Source organism: Perca fluviatilis, chromosome 17, assembly GCF_010015445.1.
Source record: "Perca fluviatilis chromosome 17, GENO_Pfluv_1.0, whole genome shotgun sequence".
Taxonomy (NCBI): Eukaryota; Metazoa; Chordata; class Actinopteri; order Perciformes; family Percidae; genus Perca; species Perca fluviatilis.
Genome location: NC_053128.1, coordinates 10376251 through 10397035, shown reverse-complemented (window position 1 = coordinate 10397035; position 20785 = coordinate 10376251). Strand labels below are relative to the sequence as shown.

Here is a 20785-nt window from a genome sequence, read left to right as displayed (position 1 = left end):
CCTTTTTACTGTATACTCAGACCGGGGTATCAAGATGGAGACCAGTCTAAGGACAACATAAGGACAGCCCCAAATGAACACTGAAAGATGAGATATAAACCCAAAGACTAGAAAAGATCCATACACTGACTGGATCAATATACACCCGGGGGGCAGCAGACTCTCTGTCATTTGAAGATGAATGCGTCGCCCTGACATTCGAGACAGAAGTGAAAAAAGAAACTCAAAGTGAACACTGCTGCCATGGCCCTCGGCGGCATCTGAGACACCTGTGGTCAGGTCACGGAGCCATGAATAACTCAACCTGAAACAGTAAACCGATAAAAGAAATAGCCAATTTGTCATCCTTGAGGTATGATGTCCTGGAACAATCCCAACCCCCGTTTAGAGTCTGCGTCCGTACAAAGTCCTGCAAACAGCGCGCTTCCAACTTTGGGGCAACAGTTTGGCCCTTTCCTATCAACATGACAATATCCCGATCACCGGAATAGTGCATTATATAGTGTGTTCACCATTTTGTAGTGGTCTTCGAATTCTCAGCGGTTAATTTAATAGTAGTAGTAGTATAGTCCACTATAAAATAGCCCAGTGCACAGCTATTTTGAGCGCATATACAATGGACCCTACATTTTACTCCCGTATACCACAATGCAACGCGGTCGTGTTTTCCCAGTGAAGAGTAGAAGCAGAAGGACTTGTTTGGTCATTTCCTACATAGTTCACTATTTAATTAACATTATAGGGAATAGTGAGCGAGTGAATGAGGGACTGGTTTCGAACACAGCTAATGTGTCCGTGCACAAAGCGAGGTTCATAAAGAAATGCTTTTCCGTGTTTGATGTGTAAGAACTTGGCTGGCCTGTGCAGAGCCCCAACCTTAACCCCATCCAACACCTTTGGGATGAAGTGGAACGCTGACTGTGAGACGCCCGACTTCAGAGTCAACCTCTCTTATGCTCCTACCCGCTACACCTACTAAAGCAGGAACTACCACAGAGGAGTAAAAAAAAAAAAAAACTTGTGATAAATTTGTGATAATTTGCTTTAACTATCAATGATTATTAATGTACAGTAAGAGCATGATAATAGCTTTGTCTCTTACCATGTCACACAGTAAATAAATGAGCAGGGAGCATGGACAACCTCTAATAAAAAAGGTGGGAGCCGCTCGGACAGGGGGGTGGGGCCTGGGAGGATGTATGTATGTGTGTGTGTGTGTGTGTGTGGGGGGGTACTCTGTGACTTTCTTTCCCACCAGAGGAGGCAGGAGGATGGCAGGCAGGAAGCAGGGACGTCAGTTGCTCTGCTCTCCTCGCTGTCTGTGGCCGACAGAATGACTGCTTTCACAGAAAATAAGCTGAACTGTTTCCCCCCCCCACTGTGCAGTGAGATGTGTGTGCGCCCTGAAAAAGGTAAGGACTTTCTTTTCTTCTCCCTTCATCCTACAGACAGGCTACTTCACTGGCTGAGTGACTTCTCATTTCCATAATGGATCGTTATGATTATTTCTGATTATTTTTAATCAGGCAGAGGATGTGGTGATTGTTTTTCTTTAATAGGCCAGTGATGAGCACGTTGTGAAAATTGCTTTATTATCACCATCAGTTTGTTATGCTTATTCATGCAGCCTATGTTCAGTAATTGTTTATTTCTTTGCCTATTTCAAAAGTATTCAAACGTGTTAAAAGTGAAAGCAACATGCTATTTGTATGAGCCATAAAACCTATATTGTATTTATAATTAAGAAAATAATAGGCTTTGCAGCCTCATTTAGATTTATTTTCAGAACATTTCACTTCAACAGGTTGGCCATCTTAATCTAAAAACAGATGGGGAATAGAGGGGTATTTTATGAATATAAAGAAAATGATGGAATGATTATAGCTGCAAATGCTCATGGTTTGAACGCTTTGGAAAATTACACATGATCATTCTCTCATATGGATCAAAGCGCAAGACTAAACACTTAACAGTCCTTTCTGCAGGGCAGTGTGCGGCTCGTGTTCAAGGTTGATAAAACATAAATATTTATTTTCATGCAGCTTTTGAATGATAACCCCCGCCAGAGAGTACAGCTTTTTAGAAATGGGGTTCATATGTACTATAATTCATCATGGTAATGCACTGCTCCAACACAAACTGTTGTATTACAGTGTTTGTACAAATAAACAATGTATGAACTCGACAGTGGGCTGCACTGTCAGCAGAATAGATCACCATGTGGAGGAGATTCATGGGTGTTCTTGAACAAGGATGTTGGATTGCACTTGCTTAATGTCGCCCAAGGGAAATTAATTGTCATCAGCATTTAAAATCCAGGAATTAGTCTTATCAATCAATCAACATTTATTTATATAGTACTTTAAAGTAACCAGCAGTTATCCAAAGTGCTTCATATCAGAAACCAAGAATAAAACACACATCATATAACATATCATACAATAAAAAGAAGGAAACATAGAAACAGTAAAATCAGAAAAGGTTACATAGAAATACGAGGGAAATTGTCACACCACTACTAGGTATTAAAAGCCATTTTAAACAGATTTTGAGTTTTGAGTTTAGACCTAAAAAGCGCTATACATCTGTAGCTTGAGTAGATTATTGCTTGAGTTGCGGAGAAATATTTTGATATATCTTATTTTATTATATCTTTTAATATGAAAAGTGATAACAGCGTGAATCTGTGAAGATTTGTTGCTTTTTTTTTCCTGTTTTACATCATTGTAAATGAACCTTTGGGGAATGGGTTTTAACTGTTTTTTGGACAAAATATGCAATTTGAAGGTGTCCACATGGGCTCTAGGAACTTGTGAATTACATACCAACCTATTACAAGTAATACTTCCGATACTGCCTAAAATGTGGATATCGGTGTATCAGTGTAGTAGTAGCAGTAGCTGCTGTTAAATCATAATAATATATACAGTATATGCTGTATATTTAACGCACTGGTATCGGATCGGTACTTAAGTTCAGGTATTGGAATCGGTATTGGGAAGGTAAGAATGGTATCAAAACATGTCTTCTATTTTTTTTACATTATTTTTTGGGGCATTTTAGGCCTTCATTACGACAGGACAGTTTAGACATGAGAGGGGGAATGACATGAAGCAAAGGGCTGCAGGAGTCGAACCCACAGCTGCTGCAACGATGACTGAGCCTCTGTATATCTACCAGGTGAGCTACCCGGGCACCCCATCAAAACATCTCCAATGAAAAGAACTGTTCCAGCCCTTTTGCACAAGAGACAGTGATAAACCAGGTGTGTTACAGAAGAGCAGGTCAGTCAAAGTGCTGCTGAAGCTTCAATCTTTTCTTCTACAACCTTGATGATGAGTGTCCCTACATATAATGAATGTATAGAGATCCGTGCAACACAAAGCAGAGACGTTTCTATACGTATCGCTGTTGGCAGTGATAGCAAACACAAACAGACATGCTGTCAAAAGAACACAAACTCCTGATCTGCTGCGTAGAGTCGCCATAGACAAAATGTGATCAGGAAGGCTAATGCTAATATTGTGCACAGACATTACCCTTGGTGATAGTAATGCTGTCCTATATGCCATGAGCTGTTCTGATTGAATATGCCCATGGTCAGGCTACATTAAGCCATTTAATATGCACCCTGATATTCTGTCTCCTAAAACAAAAGCCTAATTATTATTCCAATAGGAGATTTAATTGGCTGCCTTGCTTCAGTCGTGTAATGGCCACTCAGACTGAGCAGGCTAACGGGAAAGTTTCTTCAAGGGCAAAGCACCATCTTTCCATAAGTTCCACTTAATGCAATAAAATGAGCGGTGCACATTTGAAGTGCAGATGTAAATTGAAGTGTAATGATGCCTGCTGGTAGCTTTTAATCAAATATATTAGCTGCAGGGAATGAGAGATGTATACAGTCTCACTGTTGGGATGAGCCGCTGGTCAGCTGAAGGAAAATGCATGTAGGGATGCAACTGGTGATGGTTTTACTATAAGCCCATCACTAGTTTTTAAATGGCTTTTTTTCTGAACAACAATTCAAATGTCCAAGATATTCAAGTTACTAGAAAAATTGAGAAATAATAGAGAAAAGCAGCATATCAAAACATTTGAGGAGCTGAAATGAGAAAATATTTGGTGATCTTTCTTGATAATTGACAATAAATTATGACATCTTGATGCCCTGTTTCCTTTAGGACAGATGTAAAAGGATTTGTGATATTTTAGTTAACTCCTATACAGACTTACTCTACATTTGTAGGTCAGGGTGTGAATCTTCACTGGTCTCATGATTCCATTACAATTATCCTGTCAATGACTCGATATCCCTTTGCATCACGATGAGTCACCTCCTCAATATTATTATATATTGCTACACATGGTTTTCATCGACAAATTCAAGCTGTCGGATATACATGAACTCCCCTTTTTATTGAATCTGCTCTTTAAAAAAAAGACACTTCCTAAATGTAGCGGCTGAACACAGCAGACAAAAGGCAAAGACAAAAAAAAAAAGCAGCGACCAGAAAATCAACAAGAAACATCATTAGGCAATAATCCATTATGGTCTGTCGCTGCATCGATAAAGAATCGTCTAGGTCCACATCGCGATGCATCGATGCAATGATTAATTTCAACACCCCTACAGTTTACTCACCTGACGCGTATTAGAGGACTTTGTTTTTTTTATCTTTTTGCTTCAGTTTCATATCTGGAGAAATGCACAGGCATTACAGTTCCTCCAGATGTAGGAAGACGTGTGTCTGTTTCAGACTGCTCCTGTGCTTTGTTCAAAACACAAGCAGCTCGACAACTTTTGCATTTTGTCCGATTATCCTCCTTTCATCCTGGATGAAGAAAATTCTAAATAAAAAAAATTACGCCAAAAAACTCACAGGACGGGGCTGGCAAGGGTAGAAGGCAGTCAATAATTAAACAGATTCATAAGGTCATTTAGCACATCTTACACCACTTCATCATTTTGTCACATTGCTGCCATCGTCCTGCCCCTTCCATGCTAATACTGTACATGCATGAATGAAACATGAAGCAAAAAGACACGTGGAGGAGGTTTTGTGCTTTAAAATTAAGCTACGTTTTTGGGACGACCCCTAGCTCACCTAGTAGAGCGTGCGTCCCATGTAGGCAGAGTCCTTGACAGTGGCCAGGGTTCGAATCCAACCCGCTTAAAGGCCTAAAAGCCCCATTTTAATTTTAATAAAAATTAAAATGAAGCTAGATTTTCAGCCTCAAACAGCACATGCAAATCAAATCTTGAGGACATCCATGTGTCACCTATGTTCCAGACTTGGTGCTGTGGTTTTCAACTTCACGAAATACTTAGGCCTACATGCAGTTGTCTTTAAATAGGCCTACAGATTACACTGTATTGATACATACAGCACAGTGCTGCAGAATTTAGGAACACTGCATGACATTTTGCATGTCCCAGAGTAATGTACCTGTGTTGAATTGTTTCTACATCATTACCTCAGGTCAGTTGTAAATGTATTTCCCGCCTGACACTGTTCACAGTAATATTATAGTCCTCAAACACAGGCAGGTTAAGGAAATACACTTTTTAGATACGGTTAATCTCTTTTGCACAGGCACTTCACCACACCGAGAAATCTCATTACAACCAAAAACAAATTCCAAATATCACTGCGTTTAGCTTCAGCCATCCTGCTGAAATTTCATTTCAATTCCCCCTCTGGCTACTGATGCGGAAATCCCAGCATTGAGCGTTTAGTATATGGGTGGATTTTGTCATGTGGCGGCATGTGTGGCGAGCGAAAGCCTTTGATCCCGCACCATTATGTGACAAGCATGACCCTGCTCTGTGCAAAGGCTTTATCGCAGCTGCCTTTCCATTCTTCCTTTTTCCTCCGCCGCTGTTTATCTTGCTCAGTGACATCCCAGATCTCGCACACGTACACTCAGAGTGGTACTATCAGCAGGCTCAAGCCTTTGCCTCGGTAATATAGTGCCCTCCTCAAGGTTCAATTCCTGGCCCGTCATCCGCCATTTGAGTTAGAGCCCAGCTTGCAGACACAAGACCTTCAAGGAAGCCATCACAGGCTCCGGTTGAATGTCTGCTCTTACATTTTTTCATCTCTGCTTTCATTTATCTTTGTATTCCCTGCATGGCTGGCGGGTTTTCTCATAAGAATAATAATAATGCCATTTTTGGCCCCCCAGGATCATTATTGCCGCTGTGATGTCTTTACCCCTGTTGTTCTTGAATATGTTTCTATTTTAACACTTCCCAGCCCTACTGCTCACAAGCTTTATTATACCTCCTCACAGTAAAATCAGATTTCCCTTTAATCGACCTGTCTGGTTAAATAAAAGGTTAAAAAAAAAAATTAGATATTAGTAACGGGATGTTTTATGGTTTTCAGTTGTATGCTGGCAGAGGCAGAAAGACAAGTAGGCTGTAATGTTTTTAGGATGAAAAAGGAAATGTAAATGCCACTTAGTCCACTCAAGCACAACCCCCATTTTCTCTAATGCAGCTGTAATGAGGGGAACAAAATTTGCAAAAAGAGGGACTGTATCCTCCAAAAACTGACTACTGAGTGATATTTTTACCCTTTAATCATAACTAAGTGCGGTATGGTGATTTGTTTTTGGTGCAATTTGCAATCTACCTTTAATACGTTCTATTTTTGTGAAGTTTTGATTAGTTCCCACACTGCCACACACACATAAAGAACAGCACTTTATAGAGGTAATGAGCCTGTTGCGGGTATTTACAAAAGCCTTGGATTATGCACGTGTTCTTAATGTACTTTTCTCTCTTTTCAAAAAAGGTTTCCTGCAATGAAGCCTTTCGGCTTGGCTGAACGTCACATTGCGACTGCCACCAAAAAATATCTGTCATTTGTATTAAGATCTTCTGGGTTAAATATGACAAACTGTTGCAGTGTTTCGCTTTCTAAATATGGCATTCTGCCAAGGAACCCTGGCAGAGGCTATATGATCGGTGGAGCGTTGGCAAGACTCGCTGCATCTACAAATAAACTGGAAGAGCTTTTATCGTCTGCGTTAGGAGCAGCAGAAACAGGCAGAGGGTTGAAGCTGTAGTAATTGAGGAACAGAAGTGGCATGAATATTATCAACCTGCAAGACGCTTGCACAGCTTAATGCACCCGACCGATAGCAATGGTTCCTGCTGAGAACGCAAGTGTTTTCTCTGCAGCGGATCGCTGTCCCAACTGCAGCGCTGCCACCCACCCAGGGGTGGATGTAGCCAAGGTGGTGGTTTTGGGGATGGTGCTGCTGGTGTTTGTAGTGTTCGGGGTCCTTGGCAACATCCTGGTCATCCTGTCAGTGTTGTTCCACCACCACTGGCGCTCTGTGACACATTACTTCATTGCCAACCTGGCGGCGGCAGACCTGCTGCTCAGCGCCGCCGTCCTGCCCTTCTCCGCCACCTCCGAGGCTCTCGGCAGATGGGTGTTTGGCCGGTCCTTCTGCAGCGTTTGGGCCGCTCTGGACGTCCTCTGCTGCACCGCCTCCATCCTCAGCCTGTGTGTGATCTCTATCGACCGCTACCTGGCGGTCAGCTACCCTCTGCGCTACCCTGCCATAGCCACGGGGCGGCGAGGCCTGACAGCGGTGGCTGCTCTCTGGGGACTCTCGGCAGCTATATCCGTGGGCCCTCTGTTTGGCTGGAAGGAGCCCGACCCAGAAGACGAGACGGTGTGCCGAATCACGGAGGAGCCCGGCTATGCTTTGTTCTCGGCACTAGGATCTTTCTACATACCTCTGGCCATCATCCTGGCCATGTACTGCCGCGTGTATACCGTGGCGAAGAGAGAGACGAAAACCCTCAGGAAGGGCAGTAGTGGAGAAGGGGTTGAGACAGAGGGGGTGGTGCTTAGGATTCACAGAGGGAGTGCTCCTCAGACGGAGAAGAAGGAGGAGGACGACGACGGGACCCCGACACATAAACGCAGAACCTTTTCCCTGCCGAAGCTGCTGAAGTTCTCGAGAGAGGAGAAGGCAGCCAAGACTCTTGGCATTGTTGTCGGGTGCTTCATTCTGTGCTGGCTCCCTTTTTTCCTGGTTTTACCAATCGGTAGGTACCTCCTAACCCCTTCTGCTTTTAACGTAACATAACCCCAGTTTGTGCCTTTTAATGTATTCAAGTCACAAAGCTATGGGTCTGTTTTTTTTAATTGTTAAGTAAACACTTGCAGAAAACGACCATATAGGTCAATTGTGCGAGCAGCTCATAACGACCAATATTTACATTTGCTGTTAGATGCCGACCTCTCGTGGTTGTAGTAATTATCGCAGGAGCAACCAAGGAAGTGAGGTGACAAAAAAATGATTAAGAGAGCCAAATTCAAACAAACACATGACTTTCACTTAGAGGACCGGGGTTCGTGTCCCGTGTGAAACAAAAACTCAAGAGTCACTTTATGAAATTACTTAACATACTTTTACGGACCTTAGTTTGTGACGCAGTGATGTCTGTGATGCATTCTCCTCATTTCAGTAGTTGTACGTGACTCATTTTAAGCCAATCCCTGATGTTTTACTAACCCCAAGTATTTGTGTTGCCTAAACTTAATTAGTTCTGTTTCACAATGTGTTAAAAACAGCAGCTGTTGTTGTTGCGAGTTCAACTACTTTTAGCTCCATTTTTGGGCTCCACCAACTCCTGAGGGACAAATCTGGCTCTTTAGCTGCTAAATGCTCCACCATGTTCACCTGCTAGTCTCTTAACTTTGTAGTAGTGTACAGTACATTTTAAGAGCTTTTTGTCATTGAAAACAGTTACCTACTGTGACCAAAAACTACAGTATGAGAGCGGGGAGAGTGAACCAGAACAGAAAAGTCGTGGGCTGGACAGCTAAACAATGAGCTGAAACTTACTATAAAGCTCTTTAAATAAGAGGGGAGCTGCAGATTCAAGTGATAACATTGTCAGTGTTTCACATTGTCATTATATAAATATTGATTACAGCCGCTTAAACGAAATAAAAGACGGTAGCTGTTTTTTTTATCAGCTAAATTAATTTTAAAAGTCTAATTTTTATTCACTATTGCAGTGATGTGGAATGGTGCATCAGTATGCAATCACTGCTGGGTGTACTTATAGTTGCAATAAATTTGAAACTATCAGAAAGCGGACAGTAAAAAGGTGCTTTTCAGGCCAGGTAGAGATAAATGTACCTATGATAAAACAGCTTGTGAGTTGCAATTTAGCAGAAGAGTTCAAATCTTTTATACAATGCAGCAGCTGTAATACTTAGAAGGCCAGACCCGGCAGGCAAAAACATGCACTGGTCAATTTTGAGATTGCAGGCTGTTTTAAAGGCCATTTTCTCAAAATGACTTTTTTCCTTACTCTGAGCCAGAAATCTCCACTTCAATAGCACTTACATACACCACACTTTCCAGTTTTACTCTTATCACATATACTATAACATATCCTTTAACATTTTATTCCTACAAATATGGTGAAAATAGACTTTTTCCAGGTCATTATTTTCTGATATATGCAGTGATAAAAAGATATCCTCTGTGAAAAACTAGCATTATCTTATCCAATGTTCAGATTTGGAAATGTATGGAAAATAGCACATATTTAATTACATAATGTCTGAGTTGCATATTTGAACATAAAAACAATAAAAAAAGAAGTGTCTTAATGTAAATTATCAACTGGGGACATTACATGGTGATATCTTTTATATACAAATGTTTACCCTATTTACCAGCAGTGTCTTGCCTTAAACAGCCTACTGAGTTTTTGAAAGGCTGCCACAGATGTGTTGTATCTTTCAAAAGCTCTTTACAGTAGCTCTTTGACTTATAGGGGAGCACAGCCTAAGGGAAAATGACACAAAGAAAACCAGCCTGATCTCACAGAATTCCGTGAAATGATCACGAACTGTTAACAGCTCATTACGTGGTGGTGGCCCGGAATGTGTGAAAATTCCGTGTGGCCATCACAGAAAACAATGCCAAAGTAAAGTCAATGAGAAGATGACATAGCATTAAGAGCGACAATGCTAGCGATGAGTACGAAAGCCCAAAATTCCTCTCAGGGAGACCGGGGATCGTGTCCCGCGTGTCACGACTCCTAACCCTAACCGTCCCATTTTTCTTTTCCTAAACCCAACCCGTCCGCTGTATACGGCCGTCCCGTCCTTTTCCTAAACGCAACTTGTTGTCCCGCCCACCCACAACCTTTTCCTTGACTTAAGGGGCCGTGTTCATTTCACGGAATTCTTCCGTGGGCCCATCACGGAATTTTCGGCGACTCCGTGAAACTGCCACAGATTTTGAGTTAAGGGGAGTGTTCGTTTCACGGAATTCTGTGAGATCCAGCTGAAGAAAACCTTAAAATGATTTATCTGCTGTACAGTTTAAGGAAATAATATATTCACTGAATCTAAGAAAGGGATTAAAATTATTCAGAAATGAATTGACGTCATAATGAGAGCTTTAATGATTTCTTGTAGAGGCCTCCTTAATTCCGGAAAGTATATTAAAAAAAATGGTAATTAAAGTTTAAGCAGAAGACAAACTGAATAGAAATGAACTAATTAAGGATTAGTCTGCTATTACTAGTCAAACGTCACTGTAGATATGAGCTTCAGTTAACAATATCGGGAACTCAGAAAAAAGGTAAATGTCCACTAAGACAGATATTCTGAACTCTATCTTCAATAAATTAGACTTTCATTTTGTCAGACTGTCAAAGGCGGCGATGTTATCATGGATGTAAGAGAGGACAGAAACCGACCATTGTGAAGCCTAATCTAAAATCTTAATTGCATCTGAAAGAATTTATGGCTCAACTGAGATAAGTGAGTGCCAGTGTGTATTTAAGGTTAATAGTCTGTCAGCAGTGACCTGGCAGGTCACAGATGGCGAGATTATTTCTGAAACATGTATTTTGTTACACAAACTGTAATCTTATAGAAGCAACAATCTATTATACAGGATGGAGGAGACGTGGATGAAACAGCTTTGGATATACAGTATATTATGAGTTATCTTTGCCTCTTTTTTTGCCAGGGTGTACATTCATACCCAATGAAATGCCCAATGTTTAATCAAAATGTTGCTCTACCAATTACTGGGAGCTTGTTTTCAATTAACAGGTCTTTTAACAATTAACAACTACATATAAGTTATCACAGTTTGTCTTTAGTTAGACTTTCATGGTTACGTTATTATTTCCTGATGTTATTAAAAGTTTTACATTAGGGCTGAAACATTTAGCCAAAAGGGCTTTTACACGGAAGACGTTTCGCCCCTGTCCCAGTAGAAAAATCACAGGTGTAAATGATAAAAATTAATGAAGGGTGAATTCCATTTAACTGCCCCAGTTTCAGGGGGGTCCTGGTGTTATTCATGCTGGCTCAGGCTGTCATGACTTACTGGGACACTTGAATAGTATTGAGCCATCGTTAACGCTGTTAGTAACACCTGGGCTTTTCCTACTATGACAAGTCAAAATGTCTGCTGTGAAAAAGGCCTTTTAATCAATCATCCGTTTCTCAAATGGGAAGATTTCCTGCTTTTTACGGTTCTATATCATTGTAAATTGAATATTTTGCGGGCTTTTAGGAGAGAAACTCAAACAATGTGTGAAAATACCTGAAATGTACACAGTACGTTGAACACCACTAGGAGTCTACTCTACAGCCACTTAGCCGCTCTGTGAGGCTGTACTTGGGCACAGCAGTGCTTTGAGCTAAATGCTGATGTTAGCATGCAATCCATTTAAAGGTCCCATGGCACGAAAATTTTAAAACATTAATTTGAGTTCCCCCAGCCTGCCTATGGTCCCCCAGTGGCCTTATGATGTCATAAGGAGCAAGGTTAACTCCCCTTTCTCTGCTTTGCCCACCCAGATAATTTGGCCCACCCATGAGAAAGAGAGAGACAACATGGCTTGAAAACAAGCAAAGCATGGCAGTTGGTCAAGGCCACACCCCCACCCTCCACCTTGCCCCCCCTCTGTCCCCCTCAGTAGCATTTAAAGCTACAGACACAAATGGCACATCCTAAGTAAAGCTCATTGTGGGACTGGCTCTAGTGGCTGTAATTCCGCACCAAGTCTGAATTTTGGGAAAGAGACTTCAGATACAGTATTAGGGGACCACTAAGGTCTATATAAAAGAGACTTCAGATACAGTATTAGGGGACCACTAAGGCCTATATAAAAGCATCCAAAAAGCAACATGTCATAGGACCTTTAATACTGTAGTTGTCATGGCATTTCACTCAGAACCACAAATGTCAAACTCTTGGTGGCACTACGGGAACAGTCTGGGGATCAAAGTCATTTGGATTCATCATCTAGATGAATCAATAGCAAAATAATTGGAATTGATCCTCTGGACCCCATGGATATCTGTACCAGACTTAATGGCCATCTATCTAAAACAAAAAAAAAAAAACTTTTGTCATTATTTAACATGCTTGGTAAAACCACTAAAAGTTAAGAAGGACCGTGCATGGGGTTAAAATATGTACATCTAAGTGACACACAGGACACAAATGGGACAGAAACCCCAGGTGAAAAACTTTTGTTGTTTGACCCATCCATCACCCTAATTTGCCTCCTGATGCGGTGTTTCGGTTTTTAATACTACTCCCTGCCATTGTTGCTCTTCATACTAGGTCATCGGTTGCTCTGCCCGGTGTCTCATACAGACACTAAAGGGTGCCGAGTTGGGAGTAAGAAGGGCTATCAGGGCTAAAAATACAGACTAAGCCTTTATTATGTAGATGTAACAACCCACCTGTGGTTCAGCACAGTAGCTATTGTGATGCAAAAGCTGTGGAGGCTTAAATAATTTGTATAATGTTGCTTGATATGTTTTGTTCAATGAACACAACATCAGGCAGGACCTTTCTCCTTCCCCGCTGTACCCCAACTCTACTGCTCGAGATTCTCAGAAGGGACTTCAACAAATTCAATTACAAGCAGCCAAATAGACCAAATAAAACACTACACCGGAGTAGAATGGGCTTCTACTGTGAGATGAAATGGAATGAAGCAAACTATTGCTCTCTCCTATGAAAGCTATTATAGATAACAGGCACGAGGCTTAATGGGCTGTAATGCTAGGAGGCATCTTCAGTCACCCTGTAGCCTCCCAAGGCAGCCAGTCAGCAGAGAATAGTTATGCATTTCAATTGAGAGAGACTTTCAAGGCTCACAGCGCAGTGCTCATTCAAGCTCAGAGACAATGATAGTCTGAGATTTGCAGACTGAGGGTTTGAAAAAACATTGAATTTTGTATTTTTCCAGAGCACTTCAGATGGAAAGCCTGTTTTTCTGCTGAAGCACTTGATGGCCGCCCGCCTTTCACTGCAGCTGCACAGAATGCATACTGATTTAAAAAAAAGAATTGATGGCTGCTGCTCATCAATGGTACCATATACTATACTGTAAAGCCCCTGCTTTTGTAGAAATTGGTTTTGCACATTGATTTATGCAGTTTCCTGAAGGTGTGTAATGGGGTTGAGGTTATGGCTCTGTGCAGGCCAGTCAAGTTTTCCCCAAGAAACTAAGAAACCATTTCTTAATTTTTCCCAAGAAACTAAGAAACCATTTCTTTGTGCACCTGGCTTTGTACACCACTTGGACAAACCATAGTTACCAACTGATGCGATAGGAAACTCGAAATATAGGATAGATAGATAGATAGATAAATAGATAGATAGATAGATAGATAGATAGATAGATAGATAGATAGATAGATAGATAGATAGATAGATAGATAGATAGACAGAAACACACACAGGTGCTCATAAGTTTACATACCCATGCTAAAATTGACTAAAAAGAGGAATAAAAAAAATCATCTTTTGGAAATGTATCTTAATGCTTTAATTAAAAAAAAATTTGAAATATCCGACCTTTTAAAGGACACCAATTTTCTTTGTGAATGAATAATGGATCATAAATAAATAAATGGTCTTCCTTAAAATACAGGGGGCATAATTATACATACCCCTATGTTAAATTCCCATAGAGGCAGGCAGATTTTTATTTTTAAAGGCCAGTTATTTCATGGATCCATATATTTTCCTATTATTTTTTATATATAAAATAAATAGAACATATAATAAATAGAATATTCTCAGTTCGCATAATCCGAATGAAATCATATTTTTTAAAGTGCTTGAAGACCCAATAATCACTAAAGCATATGCCATGCAAGAGAGACAACAAAAACTAACTGAATGGTCAAAGTTGTGATATGAACATTTAAAGGGTGTGTGGATTATTCAACATGCAAGAAAACATTCCACCACTAAAAGTTGCTGTTAGCGGCCGATGATAGCCTTTGAGCTGCACAGTGAATTCAATCACTTTTTCTCAGTCTATAGCTGGCTAACTGTTAACTAGTTAAGATGACAAGGCAGCAAAACATATATTTTTTATGTGCTAGTTGACTAATATATGTAAACATGCCACCGTAGGAACTGTAGTTAAATGAACTTTAAAAACGAGCCACAATTTAACCGTCATGGGTTCGTTTTAGTACTAAACAAATAGCACTACAAATAGCGGAGGTTAGTCCCCCAGAGAGGGATGGCAGAGATAACGCAACAGACTCGCTTTTCAACTCAATCGTGTGTGAAGCGGCGTACTGTTTTGTCTGCTTTGTGCTAGCGCTGCGAGTAAACAGTAACTATGATTCCTACGTTACTGTGACCGTACAAATAGGGATGGCTGAAGTGAAACTGATGTTCCGAAGCTTTGCCGAGATCCCGAAGCGCAGATGTTTCGAAACACTGATCCGGAGCGCGATTCAAAACACTGATGTCACGTGACTACGGCTAAATGAAACACCGGAGTGTTTCACTAGTGTTTCAACAGGTGGCATGGTCCGCCAAATCAGCGTTTGATTGACAGGGTCGGGAACACACATCGCACATCAGTATTAAAGTGAAGTCAACGCACCTTGACCTCGTGGGTTTTTGTGAGATGAGTTTGATTTTGAGATAGCGGATATTTGGTGATATAGTGACATTCATAGTGCGAGTTGTTTAGTTATATTTAGGCTTACATTTAAATTTACACATTGACTGATACACTGAGACAGACAGAGTATAGACCTACATACAGTGACACATTAATAGATAGATAGATAGATAGATAGGACAGGACAGTTTATGGGAATGTTTTAATGATTGTATCCGTAAAACCCAGATTATACATAATGCTACAACTGAAGCCACAGTGGAAGTGAAAAAATACCACAACTATGCGTTTTTGCCCAGAACTCATGATCCCCTAACTTACTGGAAAGAGAGAGCAGTAATCTTTCCTCATTTGTATGTCCTTGCTAAAAAATATCTTTGCATGCCAGCAACAAGTGTCCCTTGTGAGAGGATCTTTTCAAAGGCTGGAGAAATTATCTGTAAAACACGAAGTAGGCTAAGTCCTTCCACAGCAGAGAAATAAATATTTTTGAATGAAAATCTATAAAAATGAGACATTGTGGCTTGATTTCTTTTATTAATATTCATTTTTTATGACCAAAATAGCATTATGCACAGTGAGGAGTCTGCAAGCCTTACAAGCTTCACATATTAGAAAAATTATACAATACAATAATACATTTTTTATTTTTTGAATGGCTCGTTATCAAGGTTGTTTCAGATCAACACCTGCAAGTGACCACTAGGTGTCATCGTTGAGACGGGTGTCAGTTTGTTTCGAAGCCTCGACACAATACGGCACATTTGCTTCAACTGTTTCACTGTTTCACGAAGCCTCGATCTGCCCACCACTACGTACAAACAAAAAAAATAGCGATGACTACAGACGATGAACATATGTATATGCAGGCTTACAGGAAGGCAGGCAGATACAGGTCCCAGGTTCAGGTTTCAGAAGCTCGAAAGAAAAACCACAAGGCAAAAAAATACAAAATAAACATTGCAACACTTTGATGAACTGGCTGGAAATAAATGGACATGGGCCGGTATATGAGCTGGGAGGCTAATGAGGGAATGAGATACAGGTGAGCGGGTGAGGGAAGTGGAAACAGGTGTGCGGACAGGGAAGGGCAGTCAGGTAATGGGGAAAGGGGAAAGTCCGAGGGCATCTGGTGGATGGATGGAATATGGCATTGAAGGGGCCTGAGGAATAGGGAATGTGAGAGGAGGGACAGAGAGACAGACCATTCATTTATTTAAACACTGTAAATTCAGACGATTGTTCAACCTTGATAGAGCAACCATAGCACTTTCTAGTTCCAACTGGTACTTATTAGTCTTACTAGTAGTGTACAGTAGTAGTGTCTTCCCATTCCTATATTGAGATGTTTGTGTGTGTTCTCTCTAGGATCCATCTTCCCATCCTGTAAGCCTTCTGAAACCATCTTTAAGATTACTTTCTGGATGGGTTACCTCAACAGCTGCATTAACCCCATTATCTACCCCTGCTTCAGCCGGGAGTTCAAGAAAGCCTTCCACAACGTGCTCCGTGGCCGCTGCCTGAGAACTGGGGCGCTGGCTGCCAAACCGCAAGGACACATCAGCGCCCACTCCTCCAGTCCAGTCCCACAGTCTAACACCTCTGTTCCCGCAGCCCAACACCGCGACACTGCTTCGTCATGGGGTTGCTGCAGGGCGCTGTCCACCTCCTCGTCATCTGTCTGCGGTCCAGAGGCTCAAAGTGCACAAATCCAGAGGAAGAGTCTACTAAAGGCGTGGTGTCTCTCAGCAAGTGGGACGCCGGTCCCACAGAACCCCTCCAGTCGCAAGTCAACCAAGGTTTTACGCCTTTCTCTCAGCGTTACAGGAGAGGCTGTTTGATTGTCAAGTTGATGCAACGGTGGGATTTGTATCCAATCTTGTACTTTGATTTTGCCTCGAGGAAATACTTCCAGTATGTACAATTTTGCATGAATATTTATGCTCCCCAGAGGCATCAGAGTGCAGGGCCAGCCAATAATGAGACTTGCCTCCAGAGCAGACAGAAGAGAACTCTTTTGCCTTTAGGCTTTATGTCAGTGTAAATGCCTGGAGTGTCAAACAGAACATGATTTGGGAAAGCGAATGAATATTATTGTGTCTACAAGCAACAGCCAGTACTGAGCTGCTATTGAACACAGCACCACATGTCAAAACTTTCAATAGGAGCTACTTAGAGATCAAGAAGAAAAATACTGGAGTGTGAACACACAGCAAGACACCTTTGGAAAGACAAAAGCCATTTTTGCAAGGTCAGTCGGGATCAACACATGAAAAGGAATAAAACATAATTAAAATCTAATTGAAATGACATTGTAAAATAACTCCAGAGACATGATTTCATTTTGACATTAGTGGCATTTCTGCAGATTGCACAAAAGCCCTTAATTAAGGGTGAGATACTCATAAATATTGTCATAGTAAGCATTCACTGAAAGCTCTGAGAAAGTAGAAGCTGGTGTAGGAGTGTGTGTATTACATGAGTGGCCTCTGCTCTAAAAGGGACTAAACAATCACAGGCATTGATTTTGAAATACCTGTTACAGAAAGAAAAATCCACCATCTCTTTCCATACTAAACATACATCAAATCAGCCTTTTTTCATCTAAAAAACATTTTCAGACTCCGGCCATCACTCTCTGACTCTGTGGCAGAAACCCTCATTCATGCTTTCATAACCTCCCTTTTGGACTACTGCAATGGAGTTCTGTCTGGGGTCCCCAGCAAAACCCTAGACAGGCCACCAGGGTCCTCACCCACACCAAGACCTGGCAGCACATCACCCCAACCCTCATCCACCTTCACTGGCTCCCAATTAAGTCCCGCATCACATATAAAATCCTCCGACTCACCTACAAATCCCTGACAAATCCAAATGCCCCTGGCCCCAACAGTACCTATCCGACCTCCTCCATCCATACACCCCACCCCGAAACCTGCGGTCCTCAGACACTGGCCTGCTCTCCATTCCCCACACCAGACTCTGTACCTTCGGAGACAGAGCCTTTGATGTTGCAGCCCCATCCGTAAAATGCTACATCCCTGGACATTTAAAAAAAAAGAAAACTCATGAAACACCACCTGCTTACCACAGCCTACAACCTCCTTTAGCTTAGCCACAGTAACTCTGTAAAGTGTCCTTGGGTTTCATGAATGGCGCTATATAAATAAAAGTTATTATTTAAAAAAGAAAAGAAAACTTTTCAATACAGTGCAGACCCAAACAAAAGCCCCCATTCTGCCCCTCTGAAGCTTTCAATGTTCAATTTAATTTTTTTGTCAAAGCTGTATCAAAGATGTGTTAAATCAACTTTCGATGTTTGACATAATAGCGCGTGGTGTTGTTCAATAAATGAAAAGGTGTCAGGTGGTTTTCTCTCTATTTTGCTAGTGCATTTCACCAGTTGTGTTTTCCCCGTAGAAACTAGAAAATGACAATTTCCTGATGTTTGAAACGGGTTCATAAATAAATTCAAGCAGCGCCTGTCTGATATCTTTCTTCTTCAACTCAAATCTGTATGTTGTCTTTAAAGCTGCAGTTTTTTAAAATGTTTGATCTAGGAGGCAGAAGCACTCTAGATCAAGCTGAGAGACACACAGCTCTGACATGTCATCACCTTATAAGCCTGTTATGGCTAACGTGTAAGAAAATGGTTGTCTGCTTTTGCATCCAGCAGACAGAGCAACATTATAATACAATATATCCCATTTGAGTCGTGTTTGTGTCCATGTCCAACATTCACTCTTCTTGGATCTCCACTAGCTAGCAGGCTCTTTAGCTGCTAGATTTTCCACTTTCTTCACCAGGTGCTTTATTCTTGGTGTTGGTCAGGTAGTTGGTCAGGTAGTGTAGGCTACTGTATGGACTTATCTGTGCTGTAAAACTAAAACACAGTTTCAAAAGACCAGAGGTGTCAAAAGTATTCACATTCATTACTCAAGTAGAAGTATAGATACTAGGGTTTGAAAATACTTTTGTAGAAGTTCAAGTATCAACTCAAGCTTTTTACTTAAGTAAAAGTGTAAAAGTACTGGTTTCAAAACTACTTAAAGTATAAAAGTAAAAGTAATGTAAGGCAGAGATCTTCAACAGGAGGTCCTCAGAGTCATTGCAGGGGGCCTCCAAATTGTTGTAAATTTTCTTTAAAAAGAAAAAAAAATAAAAATGCCTTAACATAATTCCAATATATTATTAGCAAATATAAATTCCCACTGATGATAGGCTTACTGGCCTATAGGTTAGGTAGTCACTAAGATATCAGCCCACAGATACAGTTAATCCTAGATTTACTGTGCCACATATGTAACATTCAAATATGATTTATAAAATCATGCCAACAATTAATATTTTAATAGCTTATGAAAAAAGGGTATGTAAGAATGCTTCAGGTTGCCCTAACAGTTATTGTAGGCCCAGTTTAATATGCAACTTAATTTCATACAATATGTAGTAGGGGTCCCTGCTACATCTCACTTTAAGTTAAGGGGTCCTTGGCTTAAAAACATTGAAGACCCCTGATGTAATGCCATTAAGGACAAAAGAAACTTAAGCGCCCCAAAACGTGGGGACAAAACCCCAATTCCACAAAAAACATTTTTCTCAAGGCCATAATGACTATAATAGCTAAGGTTATATTAAAATCATACCTGCAAACTCAGAAGGGGCGGAAAAAGGTGACACATCTCTTCTGTGTTTTTCAGACAAGGGCAGCTACAGTCTGGTGTTAGCTAGAATCCTCTCCAGTGAAATACAGACACACTTTTACACCGTTTAGCTCTCAGCATTTTAACCGTGTTCACTCCAGCTGCTAGCTAACGCTAGGCTAACGTTACCTGCTGCCAACTGTAGTGTTAACTAGCGTCCCGTGCGGCGATGTTTCCAGTCTCTAACGTCCGTTTTCAGAGCATCGCAGAGAAGCGCAGTCATTTAAGTGGCACCTAAATAAGGCAACGAAATCCGCGTTGCTATTCGGTCCGGTAGATAACGGTCGTTAAGGCAGCGGTGCCGTATTAGCACCGGGTCTGTGCAGGCGCGATTGATCGCGTACAAACCAATAGGGTGTCGGAATGGTATATGTTTATACTTCCCATCCAACCACAGTCACATTCACTCTCTCCGGATGGAGCGATCGGGATAGTTTTTTTTGTTTTGTTTTGTTTTTGAACGATGACAAGCCGGATTGAAAACAAGCCGAACTGAAATGTGAGTAACGAGGCTATTTTTAAAAATGTAGCTAAGGAGTAGAAAGTACAGATAATTGCGTGAAAATGTAAGGAGTAGAAGTAAAAACTATGCTGTAAAATAATTACTCCAGTAAAGTATAGATACCCAAAATTTATACTTAATTAAGGTAACGGAGTATTTGTACTTCCGTTACTTGACACCTCTGCAAAGACCAAAGACCTCTGTAGCACTGCAGAGGTGGTGGGTTCATCACTATGAGCGACCCCTTTCGCATTTTAACACTCATTTGAATCACTGTTGATTTAAAAAATGTTGATTAATGGAGCTTTAAATCTTGCTTTTTTAGTATCCAAGGCTATTTCTTGCCTTATGACAAAATGGAATTGCTGTGAGGTTGTTGGTATTCAATTCCCATTATGAAAAGGTAATTAACTTTGAATAAGCTGAGGCCTAGTCCACATGTACCCATTTTTGAAAACACGGTTTTTCCCTCCTTTGTTCTCAAAAAGAGCATGCCAAATCAACAGTCGGTGATAAAACTAACCCTAAAGCAATGTTGGCTATCACTCAAAGAAAAAGAAGATGTTGGCCAATCAGAAGCCTGTAGACAAAAACAACAAATTAAGAAAACATCTTCAT

At 41.0% G+C, this 20785-nt stretch overlaps 1 protein-coding gene across 1 annotated transcript; it reads left to right on the top strand.

Moving 5' to 3' along the window:
• Positions 1–1291: 1291 nt before the first annotated feature.
• adra1ab (adrenoceptor alpha 1Ab) lies at positions 1292–17941 on the top strand. The gene is made up of 4 exons (XM_039778871.1): positions 1292–1412; positions 3064–3180; positions 6804–8074; positions 16331–17941. The coding sequence occupies exons 3-4, from the start codon at positions 7156–7158 to the stop codon at positions 16801–16803; spliced, it is 1392 nt and encodes a 463-aa protein (XP_039634805.1). The 5' UTR covers positions 1292–1412; positions 3064–3180; positions 6804–7155; the 3' UTR covers positions 16804–17941.
• Positions 17942–20785: the final 2844 nt, after the last annotated feature.